The sequence below is a fragment of the Geotrypetes seraphini genome, chromosome 5 (assembly GCF_902459505.1).
Source record: "Geotrypetes seraphini chromosome 5, aGeoSer1.1, whole genome shotgun sequence".
Lineage (NCBI taxonomy): Eukaryota > Metazoa > Chordata > Amphibia > Gymnophiona > Dermophiidae > Geotrypetes > Geotrypetes seraphini.
This window is the reverse complement of record NC_047088.1, coordinates 154,149,500-154,171,456: the sequence shown is the minus strand read 5'-3', so window position 1 is coordinate 154,171,456 and position 21,957 is coordinate 154,149,500. Positions and strand designations below refer to the sequence as shown.

Here is a 21,957-nt window from a genome sequence, read left to right as displayed (position 1 = left end):
AACAGAGCTCATTTTAAATCTGAGGCTTTTTCCTTCCTTACCCCGATTAATGCATTTAGGTTGGCCTGGGATGAGTTCAGTGGAGCCTTTATTGATTATGTGACTATTACAGCATAATGCACAATTAAAGCATTATGAACAACTGAGAAATTCTGTACAAATTCTGTATTAGAGGAATTCTATACATCTGCACAAGAGTAACATCTGTGTACATTCACACATTTACACCTTTAATAGAACAAGTGTCAATCTGTACTTAGATATTTTTCATACTGGAATTGATTCTAGAAATCTATTTTATAAAGATATTATTTTCTTTATTGGGATTTATTAACTACCTTTATGAAGAGATTCACCCTAAAATATGTGGCTTTTCAGATTCCTCACTTAGACGTTCTGCTACAAAATTATCAGATTCCTTTTATTAGCTGACTCGCAGCATAAATTTAACATCGTACCCTATGGCAGTGTTTCTCAACATACAATATGCATACACTTAGGAGTACACGAGCCACTTGTTGAAGGTATGCGGCACTGTGCGGGTCTTCCGCCCCTCCCCCCCCTACTTAATGGCTGCTATCGCCGAGGATCCCATGCTCTCCTTATTGCCTGCATGTTCGCACCCCCTCTGCCAAAGCCGCTGCCAGGGACCCCATGCCCTTTTTCCTGCCCACCCCCCTCCACCGAAGCCAACCCAGAAGTCAGAGCTGACATCAGAAGGAAGCCATCTGGGTCAGCGAGCGTTACCTCCTTCCAGGTGAGCTGTTCCTTCCTGCCTTCAGCTGCACTTGTTGCAGGGACGTGTCAGCAGCTCTTTCACGCTGCAGGTAGCAGACCCGGAAGCCTTCTCTACGACGTCAGAGCTGATGTCAGAGGGAAGGCTTGTAGGTCGGCCATGTGCAGCGTGTAAGAGCCGTTGCCTGCACGTCCCTGTAACAAGTGCCACTAAAGGCAGTAGGAGCAGCCCAGCTGGACAGCTCTGAAAGAAGCGATTGTGGCCCTGGAGCAAGCAAGTAAAGGAGAGAGGGGACATGATCTGGAACAAAAAGGGAAAGGGGGAAGGAAGGAGCACATTGGAGGGGCACAATTTTGGGACAAAGGCTGGAAGGCAGGGAGGGGGGCACGAAACAGGGACACAGAAGGAAGGGAGGGGGCATGAACATGGGACATAGGAGGGAGGGAGGGAAGAAAGGGAGAATTGTTGGGAATGAGTGTGTGAGTGAGAGGGAAAGAGATGGTGCATATGGGAAAAGGAAGAAAGGAAAATTGGGCAGAGAGAGAAAGAGGAGTGAGGTAGAGATGCATGAAGGAGAGGAAGAGATGTTGGATATGGTTGTGGAGAGAGAACAGAGGGACAGATTGAAAGGGATGCAAGGGGAAGGAATGTTGAACATAATGACAGAGGGAGAGATGTGGCATTTTACTGGAGAAGGGTGATAGAAGAAGAAATGGGCTTGGGACGGTGGGCAGTGGTGAATAATGCTGCACATGATCCAGGGGATGAAAGAGGGAGAAATGTTGGATGTGGCAGTAGAGGGGGTGGGAGAGATGCACCCTGGATCACTCTCTCTCTTTTCCCATTCCCTTTGCAGCAAGGGAGGGAATAAGAGAAAGATAGATGGACAGCGAAAGAGCGAGGGAGACATGGTGTCAATATGAGTGGAGGAAGAAAAGGTGGACTCATGGAGGGACAGAGAGAGATATTGGTTGGGGAAAGGAATGAGGTTGGGAGGAGAGGAAGCATGCAGGAGGCAGAAAGAAATATTAGATGCACAGTCAGAAGGAAGTGCAACCAGAGACTCATGAAATCAGCAGACAACAAAGGTAGGAAAAATGGGGGTGGTGAGCGGCCGCGATCCCTCTCCTCCCCCTCCCCCCCACTGGAGGAACGGAGATCAGCGGCTGGCTGCGGTCCCGGCTTGTGGAGGCGATCGGCGGCTGGTGACATATAAGCGTGCATGCGCACTCCTGCGACCACAGACCTACTGATCACGGAAGCACGCAAATAGGAGTGCGCATGCACGGCTAGCCTTTTATTATACAGGATTTTTCTATAGTTGTTACTGAGGTGACATTGCATATTTTAAAGTCATCTGCCTTGATATCTTTGAAAAAACAAATATAAATGATAACATTTTCTCTGCGTACAGTGTGCTTTGTGTATGTGTGTGGCGGGGGGGTTAAATTTTGTGGTTACCATTATGTATTAATAAGATCATATTGTGTATATATATGAAAAATGAATGGAAGACATTGCATTACAATTATTATGGGAGTGGGAGAAGGGCAAAGCTTGGGTGGGTCTGGGGCGGATCTTGGGAAGGGGTACTCGGTTGATATTTGTTAGACATATGGGGTACTTGGCTTGAAGAAGTTGAGAAACACTGCCCTATGGCACAACTTACTAGTCCTGTCAGAGGACTCCACAACCAATCAGATTTCCAGGCTATCCACCATGAATAAATTTAAGATAGATTTGCATAAACATGCATATTCATGGTGGATAGTCTGAAAATCTGACTGACTGTGGGGTCTCCAGGACACTTTTGGGAAACCCTGCCCTAAGGCAATAGCATAGCCAGACAGCCAATTTTGGGCAAGCCTGAGCCCAAAGTAGGTGGGCATCTCTCTTTCCCTCTCCTCTCACTACCTCATCCTGTGCAGCAGCCTCTCTCTTTCCCTCCCTTTCCACCCCCTCAGCCTCTTTCCCTCCCTTCCCAGCCCCCAGAGTCTGTGCAGCCTCTCGCTTTTCCTCCCTTCCAACCCTACAGTCTATGCAGCACGCTCTTTCCCTCTCTTCCAATCACATGATGCACTGGGGAGGGGCTTAAGGCCCAGTGTCAAAAGAGGAGGTGTTTTCATTACTTCCTGCTCCCAACTTTTAAGGTATGGGGCAGGGGGGCCTGGAGGAGGAATGGGTGCCTTCATGGCAGGAGGGAGTGGGCATCCCTGCCTTTTTCTTTGGGCAGGGGGAGGGGGCACCTCTGTGGCAGGAGGGAGTGGGCATCCCTCCTGTCTTTTTTCAGGATGCACGGGGAGGGAGTTCCTTCGTGGCAGGAGAGCGCAGGCATCCCTCCTGCCATTTTTGAAGGGTTCGGGGGGCACATTTGTTGGGGGGGACTTCATGTTTTTTCTTTATGGGACACGTATTATGTGTGTGTAATACATACAAAATATCTGTGCCATTGAATAAAAAAAATGAAAAAACAAATCAGGCAGACCTCCGACAGGACTAGACCAATCGGGTTTTAAGATCGGTAAAACCCAATGCTAAATAGTCAAGCGATGTTAGTGCATCAATCGTTTGGCTATTTTGCATGGGGTTTTACTAATTTGATGGGTCGGATCGGATAACAGGCGGTGGGCAGTTTTGTGCATCGGGGAATTCGATCCGATTGATCGCTAAACTGGTCAAACAAGTTTAGCAACGATTGGGACACTATTGGTAAGTTTTATGCATCCCCCAGTTAGTATTTAGCACACACTAATTGTTAGTGTGTGCTAAGCTTTAGTAAAAGGGTCCCTTGAATACTTATTTTCATAATCCTTAGTGATCCCAAGTAGATAAAAACTAAACACCTACCAGATTTACACACAAGACATGTTGAAATTAAGAAGCTTCTGTTAAAGGTTAAAGAATGAGAAAAGAGAGACAGGAGAGCATGGCTTTCTAGGTCATATTTTATTTTTATGGAAGTAAATTTTAGTTTAGCATGCATAATTTAAAGGCACCAGCATGGAAAGTACATCATTCTGCAGCTCCACATTAATTATACAAAGCAGCAGGGGATTCTGAGCTTCCAGCACAGCAAGTATGAGATCTGTGACATACCCTGCTTTATTTTATAGCTGTCATAGACCTACTCACTCATTTCCTAAGTAGTAGAGTAAGGAACATATGGTTTAAAGCAAACTAAACAATAAAAAGAAAATTTAAAAACCAGCACTGCTAAAAAAGAGACAGTTTTGTTGGGATCTACATATAAAGGGATTAATACCTGACACTGTGTTGTGTGCTAATTTTATTTTCATAAAATACAGTGTAGGGCTGAAATGTTACAGTCTAGTGCAGATATTTTCCTGTTTGAAAGTAAACTGCCATTTACTCCCACTGTATCACAATTGTATACAAAATCTGTAAAACAGATGCTATTTGTAAAAGCTTAACAAAAAATCCAGTTAAACTGGTGAGAATAATTTTGTTAGCAATAATGCCATCAATGGCTTATTCAGTTTCACTTCATAAGTCCAATCTAATAGCATTTTACTTTTTATATTTTTCATGCTTGAGGGATATTTATAAATCCAAAGAAAGCAACATAAGCAAGCAATAAAAAGTAAATCAGTACTTTTGAAGGATTTTTGATGACGAACATCATTTGCAGCCAAAATTACTCTTCATTAGAATTAAAGCATTACTGAAGAGGCATAAAGACATCAAAGAAAACAGATTTGAAAAATATGTTTTTTAATTTTATTTAAATCTGGTGCAGACACTCTGACTTTGACAACAATTTGCTGGCAGAGTGTTGAAACTGTGCAGGCAGCATTCTGGTAAGGTAAGGTTCTTTCTATGCTATAAGTTTAGAGGAATATCATGCTAAAATATGGTCACAGGGCTGTGCAGTTCACAATTCACCACTCTTCAGGCAATTTGTTTAGCTAAGACCTTGCACTATTCTTTTGGTCTTTTGAAATGTAAACTTTCATTGAACCAAAACATGGCAATTACAATATCATAAAGTATAGTTACTTACCGTAACAGGTGTTATCCAGGGACAGCAGGCAGATATTCTCACTAATGGGTGACGTCACCGATGGAGCCTCGGTACGGACACTTCAAGAACTTGAAAAAAGTTCCTGACGCCCACACCGTGCATGCGCGAGTGCCATCCCGCCCAAACATAGGTGTGCGGTCCCACAGTTAAGATAAGCAGCTAAGAAACCAACCTGGGGAGGTGGATGGATTGTGAGAATATCTGCCTGCTGTCCCTGGATAACACCTGTTACGGAAAGTAACTGTGCTTTATCCCAGGACAAGCAGGCAGCATATTCTCACTGATGGATGACCTTCAAGCTAACAGAGATGGGATGGCGGGAGAGTTGGCCAAAGAAATACAATTGGAAAACATAATGGCTGAAGTGCCCATCCTGTCTGGAGAAAAAAAACCAGACAATAGTGAGAAGTGAAGGAATGAACTGAGGACCAGGTGGCAGCTGTACTGAATTCCTCAGTAATGTAACTATAAGGAAAAACAACAAAACTTCCCAGAACTCGAACTTAGGGACTGGGACACGATATCCCTGTGCCAGGCCATTATGAGTAAAGAAGAACGAGAGGGAGGCAATCAGCCAAGTGAAAATCGTTCCCATGAATATAGGATATCCAAACTGAGTTGAATCAAAAGAAAAGGTTGGGATAAAATCACTGTGGTTCCAACCTGCATAACAAGGAGGCCAATAAACCACTTATAGGACAAAACATAAAAAGCCAGGATCCTCATAGGAAAAACGAGGTGCAGGAAACAACACAGACAGAAGAACTGACTGAGCGAAATGAAAATAGTAGAAGATACTGTGGACATGAACACAGAATCATCTTGGCTTGATGAAAGACTGATAAGGATGAAGCTGCTAGCAGGGCATGAAATTCACCGATCCCCCTGGAAGAGGTGAGAGACATAAGGAAAAAACATTTTCCATGTAATAAACTCAAGTGGAGCTGACGCCATTGTTACAAATGGTAGCATCAACCACCAGGAAAGAACCACAGGAATAGTCCAGACGACAGAAGAAGGAATGATGTGTGGTTACACACATGAAAAATCCCTGTCATGAGCCTGGGAACCAGAGAAGAAATCAGAAAGAGGTTGCTCCTCGACAAATCAAGGGAAAAAATGCATATAGCAATAGCATTAAAAAGAAGTCTGAGAACTATAGACTCGAGACTAGAATCAAACAAAGAAAAAATACCACTGGTTAGGAAGGTGGAAATAGGCAGAGAAAAAGACACCAGGAAAGAAAACGAAACCACTTTTGATATCAACAAGGGCGAGTGGCTGGTGTCCTGGCAGAAATTAACAAATGGGCTGAGAAAGATGTAAATGAAATGGACGCAGCCCAAAGAAAAAAATCAAAGAAGATTGGAAGAAATCAAAAATTCCTGAGTCGGAGTGAACCGAGCAGGAAAATGAGAAGAAGAAAGGGCTCCCAAAATTTGAGTGGACGAAGAAGGGAGAACCCAATGGGGTAAAAAACCGGATGTTCAAAAAAATGGAAAAACAAGAAGCCCTGTAATCGAATAGATGTGGCCAGCACAATCAGACACCCCCTGAATAATCTGGGAGGAAAAAACCCAAAACTGATAAGGAAAATGGTTGAAAAACACAGCTCAAAAGCCGTATGAACTGGAGCCTGTAGCGGCTGCCCGGAAAATCGAAGAAAACCCTTCAAAGAGAATTAGCAGGAAAAAACAGGAAGGACTGCCTAAGATCCCACGTAGACTTGCAAAAGAAAATAGAGTCTGAGAGCTGGGTGAAAAGATTAAGTGAATAAAGCCTCCACGTGAAGAAAACTCAGAGAGCCTAGGCTCGTAGGAGTACATGAAGACTGATAAGACAGCCGCCGTGAAAGTGAAAACTGCTACACAGATGCAGCCAGAGAAACTCACCAGGTCCATAATGTAGAGGAAACATGTTCCAGCACAGCCCCAGGAACACCTCCCCAAATCAGACATATTCAATAACCTGGCCTGTTGAGTAATGATAAAAACAGACACTTGGATGCAGACCAGATCCGTAAAAAACAGATCTGCAAAAACGAGTACTGAAATTGAAAAGCGGCTACATGGAATGTGTACACAATGTATGCCAAGGAAAACCATTCAGGCAGTAGAGGAATCTAGTAAGCCCAATGGGCTAACCGGTCCCTAGCTTTGTCTACTATGCCCAGAAAGACAGAGGCCTACACACTAGCCATGAGGAGGAACTCCACCAGGAGGGAAACAAAGACACATGAAAACTGCTTCATAGGGCGTGTCAAAAAAGTCCCCATAGAGATCTAGGAAGGGAAGCAAACCACCCTTGAGGAGATAAGTACAAAAAAGGGAAAGAAATTCCGTAGGAAAAGAAATGACTGTACAAAGTCAACTCCCAAAGGAATGCATTTACAGAAAGTTCCCTAATGGATCTGTAAAAAACGATATGTCATGCAATTATGAAGTCTTTGCGAACCCCACTCAAGACCAAATACAGCATGATGACTGCAAAGCCTTCCCATACTGGAACAATACCGACACCAGTAACTGCAATGACTACAGATGTCACGGGATAGGAGTCATCAAAAGCAGGGAAGACTCAAGTGAAAATGTCCCCGGAATAAAAAAAACTCAACCAGGCAGCACTAGAAGAGACGGTGTCAACAGGGCTGACAACCCAAACAACTGGAATCACAGGTGAATATGTCGATGTTAACAAGAAAGTCCGACATCGACCTGGATGTCGATATGGACTGCAACATCTATCAGAAAGGACGATATTAACATAGCATCGATAGAGAAGTCGACATCGAGCAGGGAGGTCAACACCAATTAGAAATGTTGATATCACCGATAGGAACAGTGAAAAATGCTGAGGCCGACCGAAATCGTGGCATGAAAGGAAACATTTAAAAAGGAAAAACCGATACCAATGGATACAACATCGGTACCAAGGTGCAACACACCCTAGATGAAAAAAGCCGGTATCAAGGCATACAGCACCACTAGAGGAGATGGGAAAGGACACCGGTACCATTGGTCCATGACCGGTACCGATGGTGTCATTCCCAAGTAGAGACAAAAGGACACCGGGTACTGTTGGTCCATGACTGGCTCTGATGCTGTCATTCCCAAGCAGAGAGAAAGAGACACCGTTGGTGCATGACCTGTACCGATGGTGTCATTCCAGAGTAGAAAGAAAAAAAGCACCGGCACTCGGGGCCCATGACAGGTACCATTGGTGTCGCTCCCGGAGGAGAAAGAAAGAACACCGGTACCCTTGGTGCCATTCCAGAGCAGAAATAACATTGGTACTCTTGGTCCATGACTGATACCATAGGTGTGGCTCCAGAATAGAAGAAAAGGAAAGAACACCGGTACCCTTGTCTCATGATCGGTACCATCGGTGTCGCTCCATGTTTCCAAGATGAACATGCCCAGTCATCGACATCGAAGCAGAGCCAGAGATAGGGCTGAAAAAAGGTTGGCAGGACTTGACTCACTGCTACAATGACCAAGGTCAGCAGGATTAAACTCACTGCTACAATGACCTGAAGCCCAAAAGAGAAAACCAACTTACCGAAAGAAGCATCACAGGCGGTGCGGCTGATGAAGCGGTGCCGGGTTCCTGGCGTCGTTGGGAAACTGCTTCTGGAGAATACACATGAAAATGCGCTGAGGTGGGAAAAAGCAAGGGAACAAAAAACCGGCAAGGCTGAGGTCCCGACAGTGCCAAAATAACAGAAGGATGTCGGTGAAGACAAGTTCCATAACAGAACAACCGCGTGGAGGAAAAATGGGCAAGAAAACCAGCCCGGGACAAGAGCCATGCAGAGGGAAGAAAATAAAATGGCGATCCATAAGGCCCCATTAGGCCAAACTGGCAATGGTAAAGAAAAATATAAAGTATAATTGTTTTTTTGTTTTTTTTTAGTAAGAATCTTTCAATGAAAGAAAAGAAGAAACTGACAAAAAGTCAGTAAACTGCAAGAGCAGGAAGGCAGCGAAATGAAAAATTTTCAACAGCCATTGAAATGAGACTTCTTAGCTCCGCTGAAACTAAGAAACTGAAGGACCGCGCGCCTACGTCGGGCGGGAAGGCACTCACGCATGCGCGGTGCGGGCGTCAGGAACTTTTTTCAAGTTCTTGAAGTGTCCGTACCGAGGCTCCGTCGGTGACGTCACCCATCAGTGATAATATGCTGCCTGCTTGTCCTGGGATAAACAAAGCAAAGCATAAGCATACAGTGCTAAACAATCAACATTCCACAAAGGGTTCTGCCAATAATATACTGTCACCCTTCAGTATAGCTATAAACCCCCACCTCATAGAAAAAGAAAAACAAACAAACCCAACCCTCTACCTGTCATCCCTTCCCTAAATGGCAATTCTCCTCTCAACCTTGCACTATGCTTAAAAATAATATAAATCTTGAACAAGTGGGAAAAGCATTCAGAGCATGACTGAACTAGAAAGGAGAGGGAAGAGGCAGTCTGAATGGAGTGGAAACATTCTGTTGATTTGGAAATAATAGTGTAATTAAACTAAAGATTTAACCATTATGTCACTGTCAACACATTGTATAGTGTCTGTGCCCCAAGGCAACAAGTACCATTGTGCTTCTCAACACCAAGGAAGTAGTAAACATAGAAACCAGTAATAAACTACATATTTCCATTACTGGTTGCCATCATACATAGAAACCATTAAAAAAAATGTGAATCTCACCATAAAATGAAATACATATCAGAATTTAAGAACCAGTCCAGCAGAGATATGGGTATAGAAGCAGAGGAAGAGAAGCAAGTACACTTCCCTCTGCATTTGCGGATTTAGTACTCGGTTATTCGTGGTTTTTCCTCCAATCCATCCGCCTCCCTCCTGCGTCCCGGACCTCCCCAGACCTTACTTGGTGGTCTAGCGGTGATGCAGGACAGGAGCGATCTTCCTACGCTCTTGCCCCATGCAGAGCCATCATCAAAAATGGCTGCCGGGAGTTCCTATGGTCTCACGAGACTACAACAGGAACTCACAGCAGCCATTTTTGATTATTGCTATTAAGCTATGTGATGTTCCTCTTACTAATAGGACTAATACAAATATGATGACTATTAGACACTAAAAGTAAATGAAGATTTTATACATATACAAAAAAAAGGATAAATAAAAATAATTAATAAAGATTGAAGCAACTGAGGCAGTGTGGTGCTTGGTTGCAGTCAGAAGGTCCATACAAATAAATAGTATATAGGACTGTGTGAACAAGTGATCCATAACAATATAGTGGAATTGCTGGAGTTAAGATCTAAAGATCTAAAGGAAGACTTAGAACTGAACAATTCTATGAAACATCCAACAGTAGTCTGCCATCATTGTAATGCTCCATTTTCCTTGGTATCTCCTTTCCATCTCTTTAATGTCTTGATGGAATCGTTCACCTTGTTCCTCACTCACAGCTCCCAAATTTTCAGGCAAGTAGCCAAGGTGGGACTGGAGGAAATGCACTTTCAAACTCATCAGGCAACCTAAAGCTTGAAATGCTTTCAGCATTCATCTGACAATCTTTTTGTAGTGAGGATCTTTGTTATTGCCTAAAAATTTCTGTACAACTTCTTTAAATGCAATCCACCCTTCTTTTTGAGGATCCGTCATGGTATTGACAAACTTTTGATCAACTATAAGCCTTCTAATGTCTGGTCCAAACACACCTTCTTTCAATTTTGCCTCCGACAGGCCTGGAAACATGGTGACCAAGTATTTGAATAAGCTTGCTATGCACAACTATTATTATAGTATTTTTTAAGGTGATTTTTTCAATAGTACTCTGCTTAAAACTCGACAGTGATCTTAACCATCCGAGATAATAAACACCTTTTACTATTCAGTTTTTCTGGAACCTCAGGCCACCACTCAGAGCTCAAACTCGTTCATTGCTCTAAGCTTTATGTGGAAGCTCCTCATCGGATCCTTTTATATTTTTTAAGCCTCTTTTTGCTTTTGTAATTTATTTATGTTTTTTCTTAAACCATTTTATAATCAAACTTAAAGCTTAAGACATTAAGCAATACTTAGCTCGATCTTGTGGTCTTTGGCTAAGGGGGACTTCATACCAACATGTTTCGCTAAACAGCTTTATCAAGGTTTAACCCCTAGAATACAACAAAAGCCAAATTTACCATCTCAATAGAAACACCACTAAATATTAACTTTACTAGAGTGCTCCATTGTTACGCTTACCTTTCAAATTTACCGCCAAGACTTGTGACCACTTATCCACAAATATGGCGGCGGCGTTTTTTCTTCAAATTTAAATAGGACGGAGCCCCCATTAGCATAGGCGGCGTCATCACGCCACGTAAGCGTCACGGGGTGCTGCGTCTGTCAGTCTTAATTTATATAGAATGTACATGATTTATTACTAAAAGATAACCTATCCCTCCTATTATCTCGGATGGTTAAGATCACTGTCGAGTTTTAAGCAGAGGACCAAGTATTTGAAGCATTCTCCATCTCTTGGAAGTGATTTTACAAATTGCTTTATCAATCCCAGTTTTATGTGGAGAGGTGGTAGAAGAACTTTATGGGAAGGTACCAAAGTTTCTTGGACATTTTTTTCACCGACTGTTAGCACCCTCGGCTGCCAACTCTTCTTGGTCTAGTGATTTTGGCGGTCTCGACTGTCCCAAAGACACAGAAAACAAGGGTATTTGGTATACCCAGCTTGTTGCCCAAGCAGCATGCACAAGACCTTCAAGTCCCCACACACTTGCCAACCATGGTCTTCATATTTAAGTTTATGAAGAACCAATTCCAAGTTCTCGTAGGTTTCCTTCAAGTGTACGGAATAACCTACAGGTTACAGAAGTGTAAAAACCACCGTTGTGGAGTAAAACTGTTTTGAGACTTCTTTTTGAAGAATCTATAAAAAGATGCCATTGCTTTGAATCATATTGGATTTTAAATTGACCCATCAGACCTTCGACATCAATGCAATAAACCAACTTGTCTTCCTGGGCGAAGTAAGGAACGAACTCCATTTCACGATATCTGAACCATGAAGTTGACACTCCTAGCAACAATAAATTCCTGCTTTTCAGCCTTGATCTGAGTAACTCAATGGCATCTTTGGGAAGATTAAAGTCTCTTACCAAATCATTAATCTCCTCCTGAGAAAACAATTTTGGTCTTGTATCATCTTCAAAGTAAGAACTTGATTCATCTGGTTAAGTATGACATCACCTTCATTGGAGCTAGGTATCTCTTCCAAGGTAGCAGGGGACTTGGGTACTGGTATATCTGTGCCATGGGGGATGGGACGAATTGCTGAGTGAAGATTGGGGTGTGAAATGAAATGCTTCCATTTGGAATTAAACCCTTTCACATCGCATGAACAAAAGTAACACTCGTCACTATGATTCTTTTGCTCTCGCCATAACATAGGAATCCCATAATGGAAAGATTTTTTCTTACCCTTGAACCAGTTTCGTAGGTCCTCAACACAGTGTTTGCACACTTTGAGGCGCTCAAACTTTATCTTGATCTCCAATTTTTAGTCTAAAGTATGCGAAGTATACTTTTTTCACAAAGTCTGTAATATTCTGCTGTTGCTTCAACACTGTATATTCACCACAGATGAAACAGAAACTGTCTGGCGAATTAATACACTTTCGCGGAGCCATAACATAACGGTTAAAGAATGACGAGCTAACACAAACTGCGATAAAAAAGTGTGAACAGCCTAGAACCAAGAACCTGATGATTTGTACACAAGTGTGGACTGCAGGAGAGAGCAGCTCTTTGTCTTTATAGGAGTCGTCACAGTGCTGGCCATGCCCCCCTGCCCTGAGTCTCCCTCCCACTGGATTCTTCTGGAAAGATTAACCCCTTCTACCATTAAAAGCACAGACTCAGAGCTGAGGTTTACACATACAGCATGCTGCTGAGTATCCCAGTAGTCAGACATGTCACTCACAGCAGCACTTGTATTTACCCCCTTTGCAGGGGGGGTGAGGGGCAGAGATTGTTTACTTGCAAATAACAACAAAGGGCCAGAAGAGAACTAGGGAAATGAGGACATAGAATTTTTTTCCCTAAAACTTGCTTAGCTTATGTATATATTGCTGACCATCAGAATTAAAGTGCTGTATTTTTTTTTACCTAACTCGGACAACCCCTTTAAGGTTTTTTTTGGCATTTTATATCTTAAATGCACTTATGTGAATTAATTAATAGTAATTTGGACTTTAAATTTGGTTAAAACCCATAATATAAAAAAAATTGATAAATTTGAAGATAATTTTGCATTTTGTGGCAAATCATGATGTCTAGGAGTTTTTTCAATATTTTATTTGTTTTCAGCACACCAAAATACATAGAAATTAGATGAAAATAATCAAACAGCTTTTTACACTTGATCTTAGCCTTTAGTCGCAGACTTGTGTTATGAAGAAAACTATATTAAAACAAAATCAGGAAGTCATAAAAAGATATCTACATTTGATAAGCTGAGGAGAAAATGAAGACACAGCTTTAAAGCTTCATGTGAAATTGAGAACTGATTGTCCCTCAAGACAACATCAGATGTGAAGTCACTAGCACATGTGTGGGATGGGCATTGCCTAAAGATGTAAAGTGAAAGTGCACTTGGCAATGTACCAGGTTCCATGGATGATATCGCCCATATGTGAGAATATAATACCTGCTTGTCTTCGGAAAACAGCAGCTTGTCTTTGGAAAACAGCAGCTTTCCTTTATAACACAGAAGACACTGACTATATTTACTTGAATAGAGAAGATAGGGAGATTTGGGAATAAAATTTGTACTATTCACCTCAAAGATCAAGATGTCTGTCCCACTTGTGGTCAAAACACAAATGGGTTTGTTCAGGATGGTGAAACAAATGCTGATTACTAGGGATACCTAGCTCAGACCTATTTTATAATCTTAAATTATTTTAGTAAAAAACAGACAGAAATCCTGCATTTTTTTTGCCAAGCAGATCTAAAAATGTGAATGGCAAAAGTGGATTTCAGCATTCAATTAGAGTAATTATAATCTTCCAAGCAAGAACACTAAAAATATAGCTGCATTTATATTACAGGAGTCCTACCGGGAAATATACATATTAGCAAATATTAGCTTCTACTAGTCTGGAGTGGAGTAGATGCCTAATGGTTAGAGCAGCAAGCTGAGAATGTGGAAAGCCCAGTTTAAAATCTTTATGTGATTTTCTGATGATTATATGCTAATGTTTGTTTGTTTTTATTTGTTTTACTAAATTACATATGTAATGATATGTAAACTGTTTAGGTTTAAACGGTATATACATTTATTAAATAAATAAATATGCCTAGTCTTTGTGATCTTAGGCACATTTCTTAACTCTCTGCTGCCTCAGGTACAAAGTTCGATTAGGAGCCCTCCAAGGACAGGGAAATATCTAGTGTACATGAATACAACTGGACTAGAAATACTGAGAAAGAACTAAAATACAAAATGTATACAGAATGTGGTTATAGAGTTATCAAACAGTGGCAATGTGTTAACTGCCTTTATGAGCAAATTTACCCAAGGTGGTTTTTACAGCAGGTATGCAGTAGTTAATACAATATAGGCTGCCTATGTTCAACACTATCTATTTAAAAAAATGGCGAATGTCAGCATAACATGCAATTAGAAAAAAGTGAGCTAATCTTGAAAATAGGCAAATAAAATTACAGAAATAGTAATAATTTACTATCATCATTAAAATACCACAGTAAAGCATGAAATGGAATAGCAGCTTGGTGGCCAAAGAAGAAAGCTGCAAAATTAGGAAAGCCAGGCTTCTCCCACTGATACTCCTTGCAGTACCCAAGCAATTTATCTCATTCTTCACTGCCTCAGATACAGCTTAGATCAGGGGTGGGCAAACTTTTTGACTCGTGGGCCACAATGGGTTCTTATATTTGACAGAGGGGCTGGACCAAGAGCATCTTTCTAATCCTCCATCCCTCCCATCCCTCTTTGCAGCAGAACCCTTGCTCAGCTTCCATCCTTCCCTCCCTCCTTCCCATCCCTTGTGCAGCAGAACCCTTGAGCACCCGCCCCTGCTGTGCAGCCTAACCCCCGCTGACCCTCCATCCTTCCCTCCCATCCGAAACCCACCAATTGCGAGCCATACATACCTCCCTCCAGAGCAGCGTCGGGCCGGCAGTACTCTAAACAGGCTGCTTTGTGGCTTTCTCTCGTTGGGGCCTTCCGTGTGCCACCTTACTGATGACTTCATCAGTGATGCAGCAGATGGAATTCCCTGACAAGAGAAGGTCGCAAAGCAGCCTGTTTAGAGTGCTGCCGGCCCAACGTTGCTCTGGAGGGAGGTATGTAGGGCTTGTGATTGGCAGCGTTCGGATGGTCGGCAGGCCGGATTTAAAAACTAAACGGGTCAGCTATGGCTCGTGGGCCGTAGTTTGCCCATGTCTGGCTTAGCCTGTTCACCCATTTGGGCAAGAAATAACTTATGTGCCTGAATGTAACTCATCTTCAGTTGAGATTGGAAAAGGTGAGTAAAAAATCTAAAATCCAAATCTAACATTCATATAACATAAAAACTGTATTTATTTATTTTAAAATTTGTATACCTGGTATTGACGCTATTTCAATTAATAAAAGACTCGGAGGGTGTCATCATGGCCCTCACTTGACTATGTCAACAGATATGGAAGGAAAAAACATGGCCAATTGACTGGAGAAGATAACCGTTCATACCTATACCAAAGAAAGGTGACATCAAGTACTGTAACAACTACAGAGCAATTGCATTAATTCCACACAACAGCAAAATATTGCTGAAAATAATACAACGAAGGCTCCAATCATACGTTGTGCAAGAACTACCTGAAGTTCAGGCTGGTTTCAGAAAAGGTCGAAGAACAAGAGACATTATTGCCAATGTTAGATGGATATTGGAGAAGAGCAAAGAATACCAAAAACCCCTATGCCTTTGCTTCATTGACTACAGCAAAGCTTTTGACTGTGTGGATCACAATAAACTATGGAGAACTCCAGTGCACACACATAACTCAGCTGATAGAGAGCCTAAATGAAAATCAAGAAGCTGAAGTGAGAACTGAATATGGCAACATTGATTGGTTTCCAATAAAACGTGGTGTCAGGCAAGGATGCATCTTGTCACCTTAGCTGTTCAACTTTTATGGTAAAACCATCCTCAGAAAAGCAAATTTGGAAGAAGAGAGTGTCAGTTTCAAAGTTGGTGGCCAAAATATAAACAGCCTGCACTATGCAGATGATACAATGCTCATTACCAGCAGTAAAGACATGCTGCATCTACTGAGAAAAGTCAAAGCCGAAAGTCAAAACATGGGATTAGAACTGAACATAAACAAGACAAAGATCATGAACATGGAAAATGAAGATTTTGAGCTTGAAGGTGATAGAATAGAAGTTGTAAAGGATTTCAATCACCTGGGCTCTTTTGTAAACAAAGAAGCAACTAGCAGGGAGGAAATACAATGCAGAAAAGCACTTGGTCACTCTTCAATGAAGGCTCTCAACAAAGTATTCAACAGCAAGGAGGTAACACTCCAAATGAAGATCAGACTTGTCCACGCACTCATTTTCTCAGGGGTCAGTTATGGATGTGAAAGCTGGATACTACGGAAACAAGACAAAAAGAAGATTGACTCATTTGAGCTTTGGTACTGGAGAAGGATTTTAGGTGTGCCGTGGACCACCAGAAGAACTAACAAATCGATTCTGGAAGAGATCAAACTGGCTATGTCACTCAAAGCCCAAATGATGAAGTTACGACTGTCTTATTTTGGTCACACCATCAGAAGAGAAAGATCACTAGAGAAGGACATCATGTTTGGGAAGATCAAAGGAACCAGGCAAAGAGGGCGACCTGCAATCAGATGGCTGGACACGCTGAAAACAACCATGGGGATGATGCTGGAGGACCTTTCCGGACTAGCACAAAACCGATTTCTTTTTAGATCCGCAATTCATCAAGTCGTTAGGACTCAAGCATTAGTTGATGGTATCGAACAACAACATACCATCTACAACTAGGTAGTTTCCAATAATAAAACATACACAATAATTAAAATATCATACAATAAAACATACAGAGACTCAATCAAAAATAGACAGAGACCCTAGTATATTCTACCTCTGATTCTCTTCAGATCTTATAAAAATACTGTCAAACATCTGGGTCTTCAACAATTTTCTAAATCCCATTCTATCAGGACACATTCTCAGCTGCCCTTACATAGAGTTCCAAAGTTTAACTCTGGCATGACAGAAAACCATCACACAGGTTTCTATATATCTTGTATTAACGATATTTCTCAATAATGCAACATTTTCTGATCATAACGATCGCTTCAGCTGGTAAATAGTCACATTGTTTTAAAAATAATCTGGCAATATACCATGCATAATACAAATGAAACATCATAACAGACAGCAAGTGGGGACAGACAGACAGACAAGATGGGCAAGACAAGGATGATTGGAATAGAAAAGTGGGTGTCTCAGTGGCATAGCTACAGGGACCCTCGAGGTCCTGGACCTCATCCTTCCCCAACTTTGTACTCAGGCCCCTTCTACAACTATAGCACCAGATGAATGGCTTGTGGAAATACCCAAGCCCCAGCAGCCAAAGAGATCCACTGCCCAAACTGCCCCCTCCCCATACTCCCTCAGTAGTGAGGGAGACAGTGGCATGCTTTCCAGCTGCCAGTGCTGCCACTCCCCAAACAGGCTCAGATTGAGCGTCCCATTAGTAAAGATATGATTTTTTTTTTTTTTTACATGGGGTAGAGCAGAGAGGTAACATGTGCCCCCCCCTATCATTCACCCCCCAAATAGACTGCTAGCTATGCCTTGGGGATGGTTGGATTAAAGTAGAATTGCATGTACAAAGTACAGTATGTGCAACTTGTCTCAGAGGGCAAGTGGCAAATTAGTACTGATGCACTGTGAGAGTGAATGCCTCCAACATTAAAAGCATGGGAGAAGATCCAGATTTTCACCTGAGTTCTGAAGTAGAGGTGGTCTTGAGTTAGGGTAGCCCATCTAGAATAGAGTTCCAGGGTGGAGGACACACTTCTAAGAAAGTTCGCTGGCTGATGGTATATCACATTTTCTTTTATTGTGGGTACAGTTAAGGATGCTCTTTAGGAGGCACTAAGAGTCCTCATAATCTAATCTTTTTTCTTCTTCCTTTACTTTTTCTTATAACCTATTCTTTAAGTACTGTGGTCAGTTTCTTTAAAGGACTTTGGAGATATAGGGTTTTAAATGTGGCACTGCAAGGTAAGGAAACCAGTGAATGATGTGGAAATCTTGGGTCCAATTCCATTTATACCCAAAAAAACACACAGGAAAAGCTATTATTTTTCAATGTGTCTTTATAAAACCAAAATATGGTAAATTAAAGGATACAAGTTAAATTGTGACCCTAAAAGCTTAAAATAGTTTTGCACTATTGTTCAACAGTAATTAAGTTCCCTGAGCTCCCTGATAGCTCATGTGCTTTTATGTATTGTGGATAGATACAATATCTGATGATATCTTTCTCTGGATGTCAGAGATCTGGATTGTCTTTGCTACAGATATGTTGTATGATCTACACATAATGTCTGCTTGTATTTACATGTGTGATCATTTTGAAAATTATAAGCTCAGGAAGCAATTTCCCTGAACTACATGATGACAGGTCCGTGTGCTGCTTAAATTCTTAAACCCAGTTTATCGTTTCTCATTTGCGCATGTAGCCCCCCACCCACCCAAAGAAGAAAAAAAATCAATCAAGGTTAATTTTCTCCTCTCTGTAATTCCTTTTGAATAAGGAAATTTGAAACACCTGTGCCTTCCAAGCATTTAAAAGGGATTAAGATTTTGTGGGTGAATTAATACTCAACCTTCTATGTTCCTTCAGACCATATTCAGACACTTGATAAAATGAAATGCTTTTCACTTCCCCCAGGGAAGCCTTCATTTTTTTAATACACTTCTTTCAGGTTTTGGTTTTGATAAATAATTTTTATAACATCTTTGGCAAAAGGCAGATAAAGCACAAAATCTATACCTAAATTTTATTATGTTCAATAATGCTTGCAATTACAACAAGATTTGGTCAATGAAATAGAAAAAGGGTTACATGATCATATTTTCTTTATGATATTAGTCATGCTATGACTGCAATCCATCATGTTTTCCACTAATAACTTTTGCTGCCATGTAGTGCTATTTCCTCCATCTAAAACAGATTGTATAAGCGCTGGAAATAAACTAAAGAGACAAATAATGATTTTATGGTTAGGCCAATACTCACTTGTAAGATTCTCTGTAAAATTGATGGAAGGGCAATAAAAGCTGCCATACTGTTCAGCACTAGCATGGTCAAGCACTTCAGAGCTAGAAGATCAAGAACAGTCAATGCAAACACAATCACAGTACATATTGGGAATAATAAAAATTAACCTTGCACCCAATACATGAGAATAGCAAAGGTGCTTGCCTGTAATGGGGGGAAGGGGCAGCAAGGGAGGATTTCTCCACAGATAACAGGATAACTCAGACACACCATTGGGATCAGTATAGCTTGTCGGGCCTATGCTTCCAGACAGATTTGCTAGGGCATCAGGCAGCCAAGTGGTATAAATTAATATCTGAATTTTTAAATAAGAAACCAAAAAACTAGTCTTAAAGACATTTGAAGCATTGAGATAAAGCAGCAGATTTCTGCGTCTCAATGGCCACAAGTTTGGACTTGGAGGATGAGATGTACAGTGTCAGTATCTATGAGACAAACATGGTTTTTTTTGTTACATAAAAGTTTTTTGACCTCTGTTAGATTACAAAAGCTAGATAGTTCAAAATCTAATAGATGCTGGCACTGTCATCTTGACATAGGGACACTAGATCGTTCTATTGTCCTTTGATACTCAATTTTTGGAACTCTATATGGGGACATATTGATTTGATTCTGGAGAGTGCGGTTCTGCTGTCGTACGAAGCAGTAATTGTGGGATATTAAATTAGGATTTGCTTATTAATTACATGTATGTATGTATTGTTGTAAGGTTTATTTGTATACATTGGAATCAGGGTAGGTGCGAGGGGGGGTGAAAATGGTTTCTCATGTATTTATGGATGGATCTAAGTGCTGTTTTTCCAAATTACTTGTATGTATTCCTTGGTGCACTGTTTTTAGACTGAAAAATTAATAAAGATTAAAAGAAAAGAAAGACAAGTGCTTTTCCAATCATGCATGGAGATTCCTGTACTTCAGGTGTTCCTTGTTCTCAAGGTCTTTAGCAAAGTTGTAGGAACAACTGCCCAGAAAGATGAATGGATATGTGTGTTTGATTTATCTTGATGTATATTGAGAACCCTTGTAAAGGCAAGCAAATCCACTTTCTCCACCAACAAGCAGAATGAAATCAGCCACACAAGTAGGGAAGCACAGGTGAAGGCTGTCCTCCACTGTCCTTGTTTATTACTGAATAACTACTAATGGCAGAAGAAAAACTGGAAGGGGAGTTGGTTAACAGTTGATGAGTCTTTATGTATACCATCATCTGCCTGAAGGAATACTGACCTTGAGAGACAAGGTATCTTTAAAAGATATCATCATAAAAGGGAAGACAGAGCATCCTGATAGTGAGTTTGCAATATAGGCCACAGTAGACCAGGTTTTCTTAAATACAGAGCAGGTTGATATTAAAGATTGCAAATTATACATGCCAACTGCTGAGCAAATTGTAAATAGATGATTAGCGTTGTTTGGAATGTCTGTATGCAAATGCAAGAAGCCTAAGAAACAATTAGAGAGAGCTAAAATATATTGCACTACATGAAAAGATAGATATAATAGGCCTCTCTGAGACCTTTAGGAAGGAAGATAACCAATGGAACACTGTCATACTGGGGCAAAAGCTATATTGTAGTGATAGGGTGGATCGAATCGGTGGAAACGTAGTGTTATATGTTAAGAAGGGCCTTGAATCAAATGGACAGAAAATTCTGCAGCAGCAGAAAAGCTTGGAGTCCCTATGGGTAGAAATTCCATATGAAAGAGGAAAAAGGATAGTGATAGGAGTGTACTACCATCCGACAGACCAGGATGAATGGACAGATGCTGAAATGCTATCAGAAATTAGGGAGACTAACAAACTGGTAACACAATAATAATGGGCGATTTCAATTACCCAGATATTGACTGGGTAAATGCAACATCAGGGCGTGCTAGGGAGATAAAATACCTTGATGAAATCAAGGACTGCTTTAAGGAACAGCTGGTTCAGGAACCAACACGAGGTGAAGCAATTCTAGATCTAGTTCTTAATGGTGCACATGAATTAGTGTGGGAAGAAATGGTGATGGGGCCACTTGATAATAGTGATCATACATGATCAGATTTGATATAATCCCTGGAATAAATTTACACAGGAAACCCAATACAACAGCATTTAACTTTAAAAAGAAGAAGACTATGATAACATGAGGAGAATGGTAAAAAAAAGAAACTAAGAGGTGCAGCTACAAAGGTCAAAATATACATCAGGAGTGGATGTTAAGCAAAAATACCATCCTGGAAGCCCAGACTAGAAATATTCCATGTTTTAAAAAAGGAGGAAGGAAGACCAAATAGCAGCCGGCAGATAAAGTATACTCTTGGTTTGAAGGATTCCTAAAACTCAGAACCTACAGTGTAAAATCAAACAAAGAAAAGTCAGAATCCTGGTCAAACCCCTGCGGCGTACCACAAGGATCTCCACTATCCCCCACCCTCTTCAATCTCTACACTGCTTCTCTAGGAACGCATCTGGACATTCTGGGCATAACCACTTATAGTTATGCTGATGACATCACCATCCTCATCCCATACGATCATTCTAAACCTACCATGACAGACAAACTTCACCAAACACTTGAAACAGTCACAACCTGGATGAAAAATCACAAACTTAAACTCAACCAAGACAAAACAAAATTCATCCTTCTCGAAAATGACAAGATCCAAACCACAACCAACTTAGACATAAACGCAATCAAATATCCCATCCAAACCACCATAAAACTACTTGGCATGACCATAGACAGATGCTGCACCATGCAACCGCAAATAAATAAAACAATTCAGAAATCATTCGCAGTCATGAGAAATCTGAGACAAGTCCGAAAATT

The 21,957-nt window shown here is 41.2% G+C and overlaps 1 protein-coding gene across 2 annotated transcripts in view; it reads right to left on the bottom strand.

Moving 5' to 3' along the window:
* Positions 1 to 21,957, bottom strand: part of VPS8 (VPS8 subunit of CORVET complex) — a 755,312-nt gene that overhangs the window by 244,026 nt on the left and 489,329 nt on the right. For both annotated transcript variants that reach the window (XM_033944522.1, XM_033944523.1), the window contains one exon: positions 19,100 to 19,182. In XM_033944522.1, the coding sequence (XP_033800413.1) occupies positions 19,100 to 19,182 (83 nt within the window). The remainder of the gene's footprint in view (positions 1 to 19,099; positions 19,183 to 21,957) is intronic.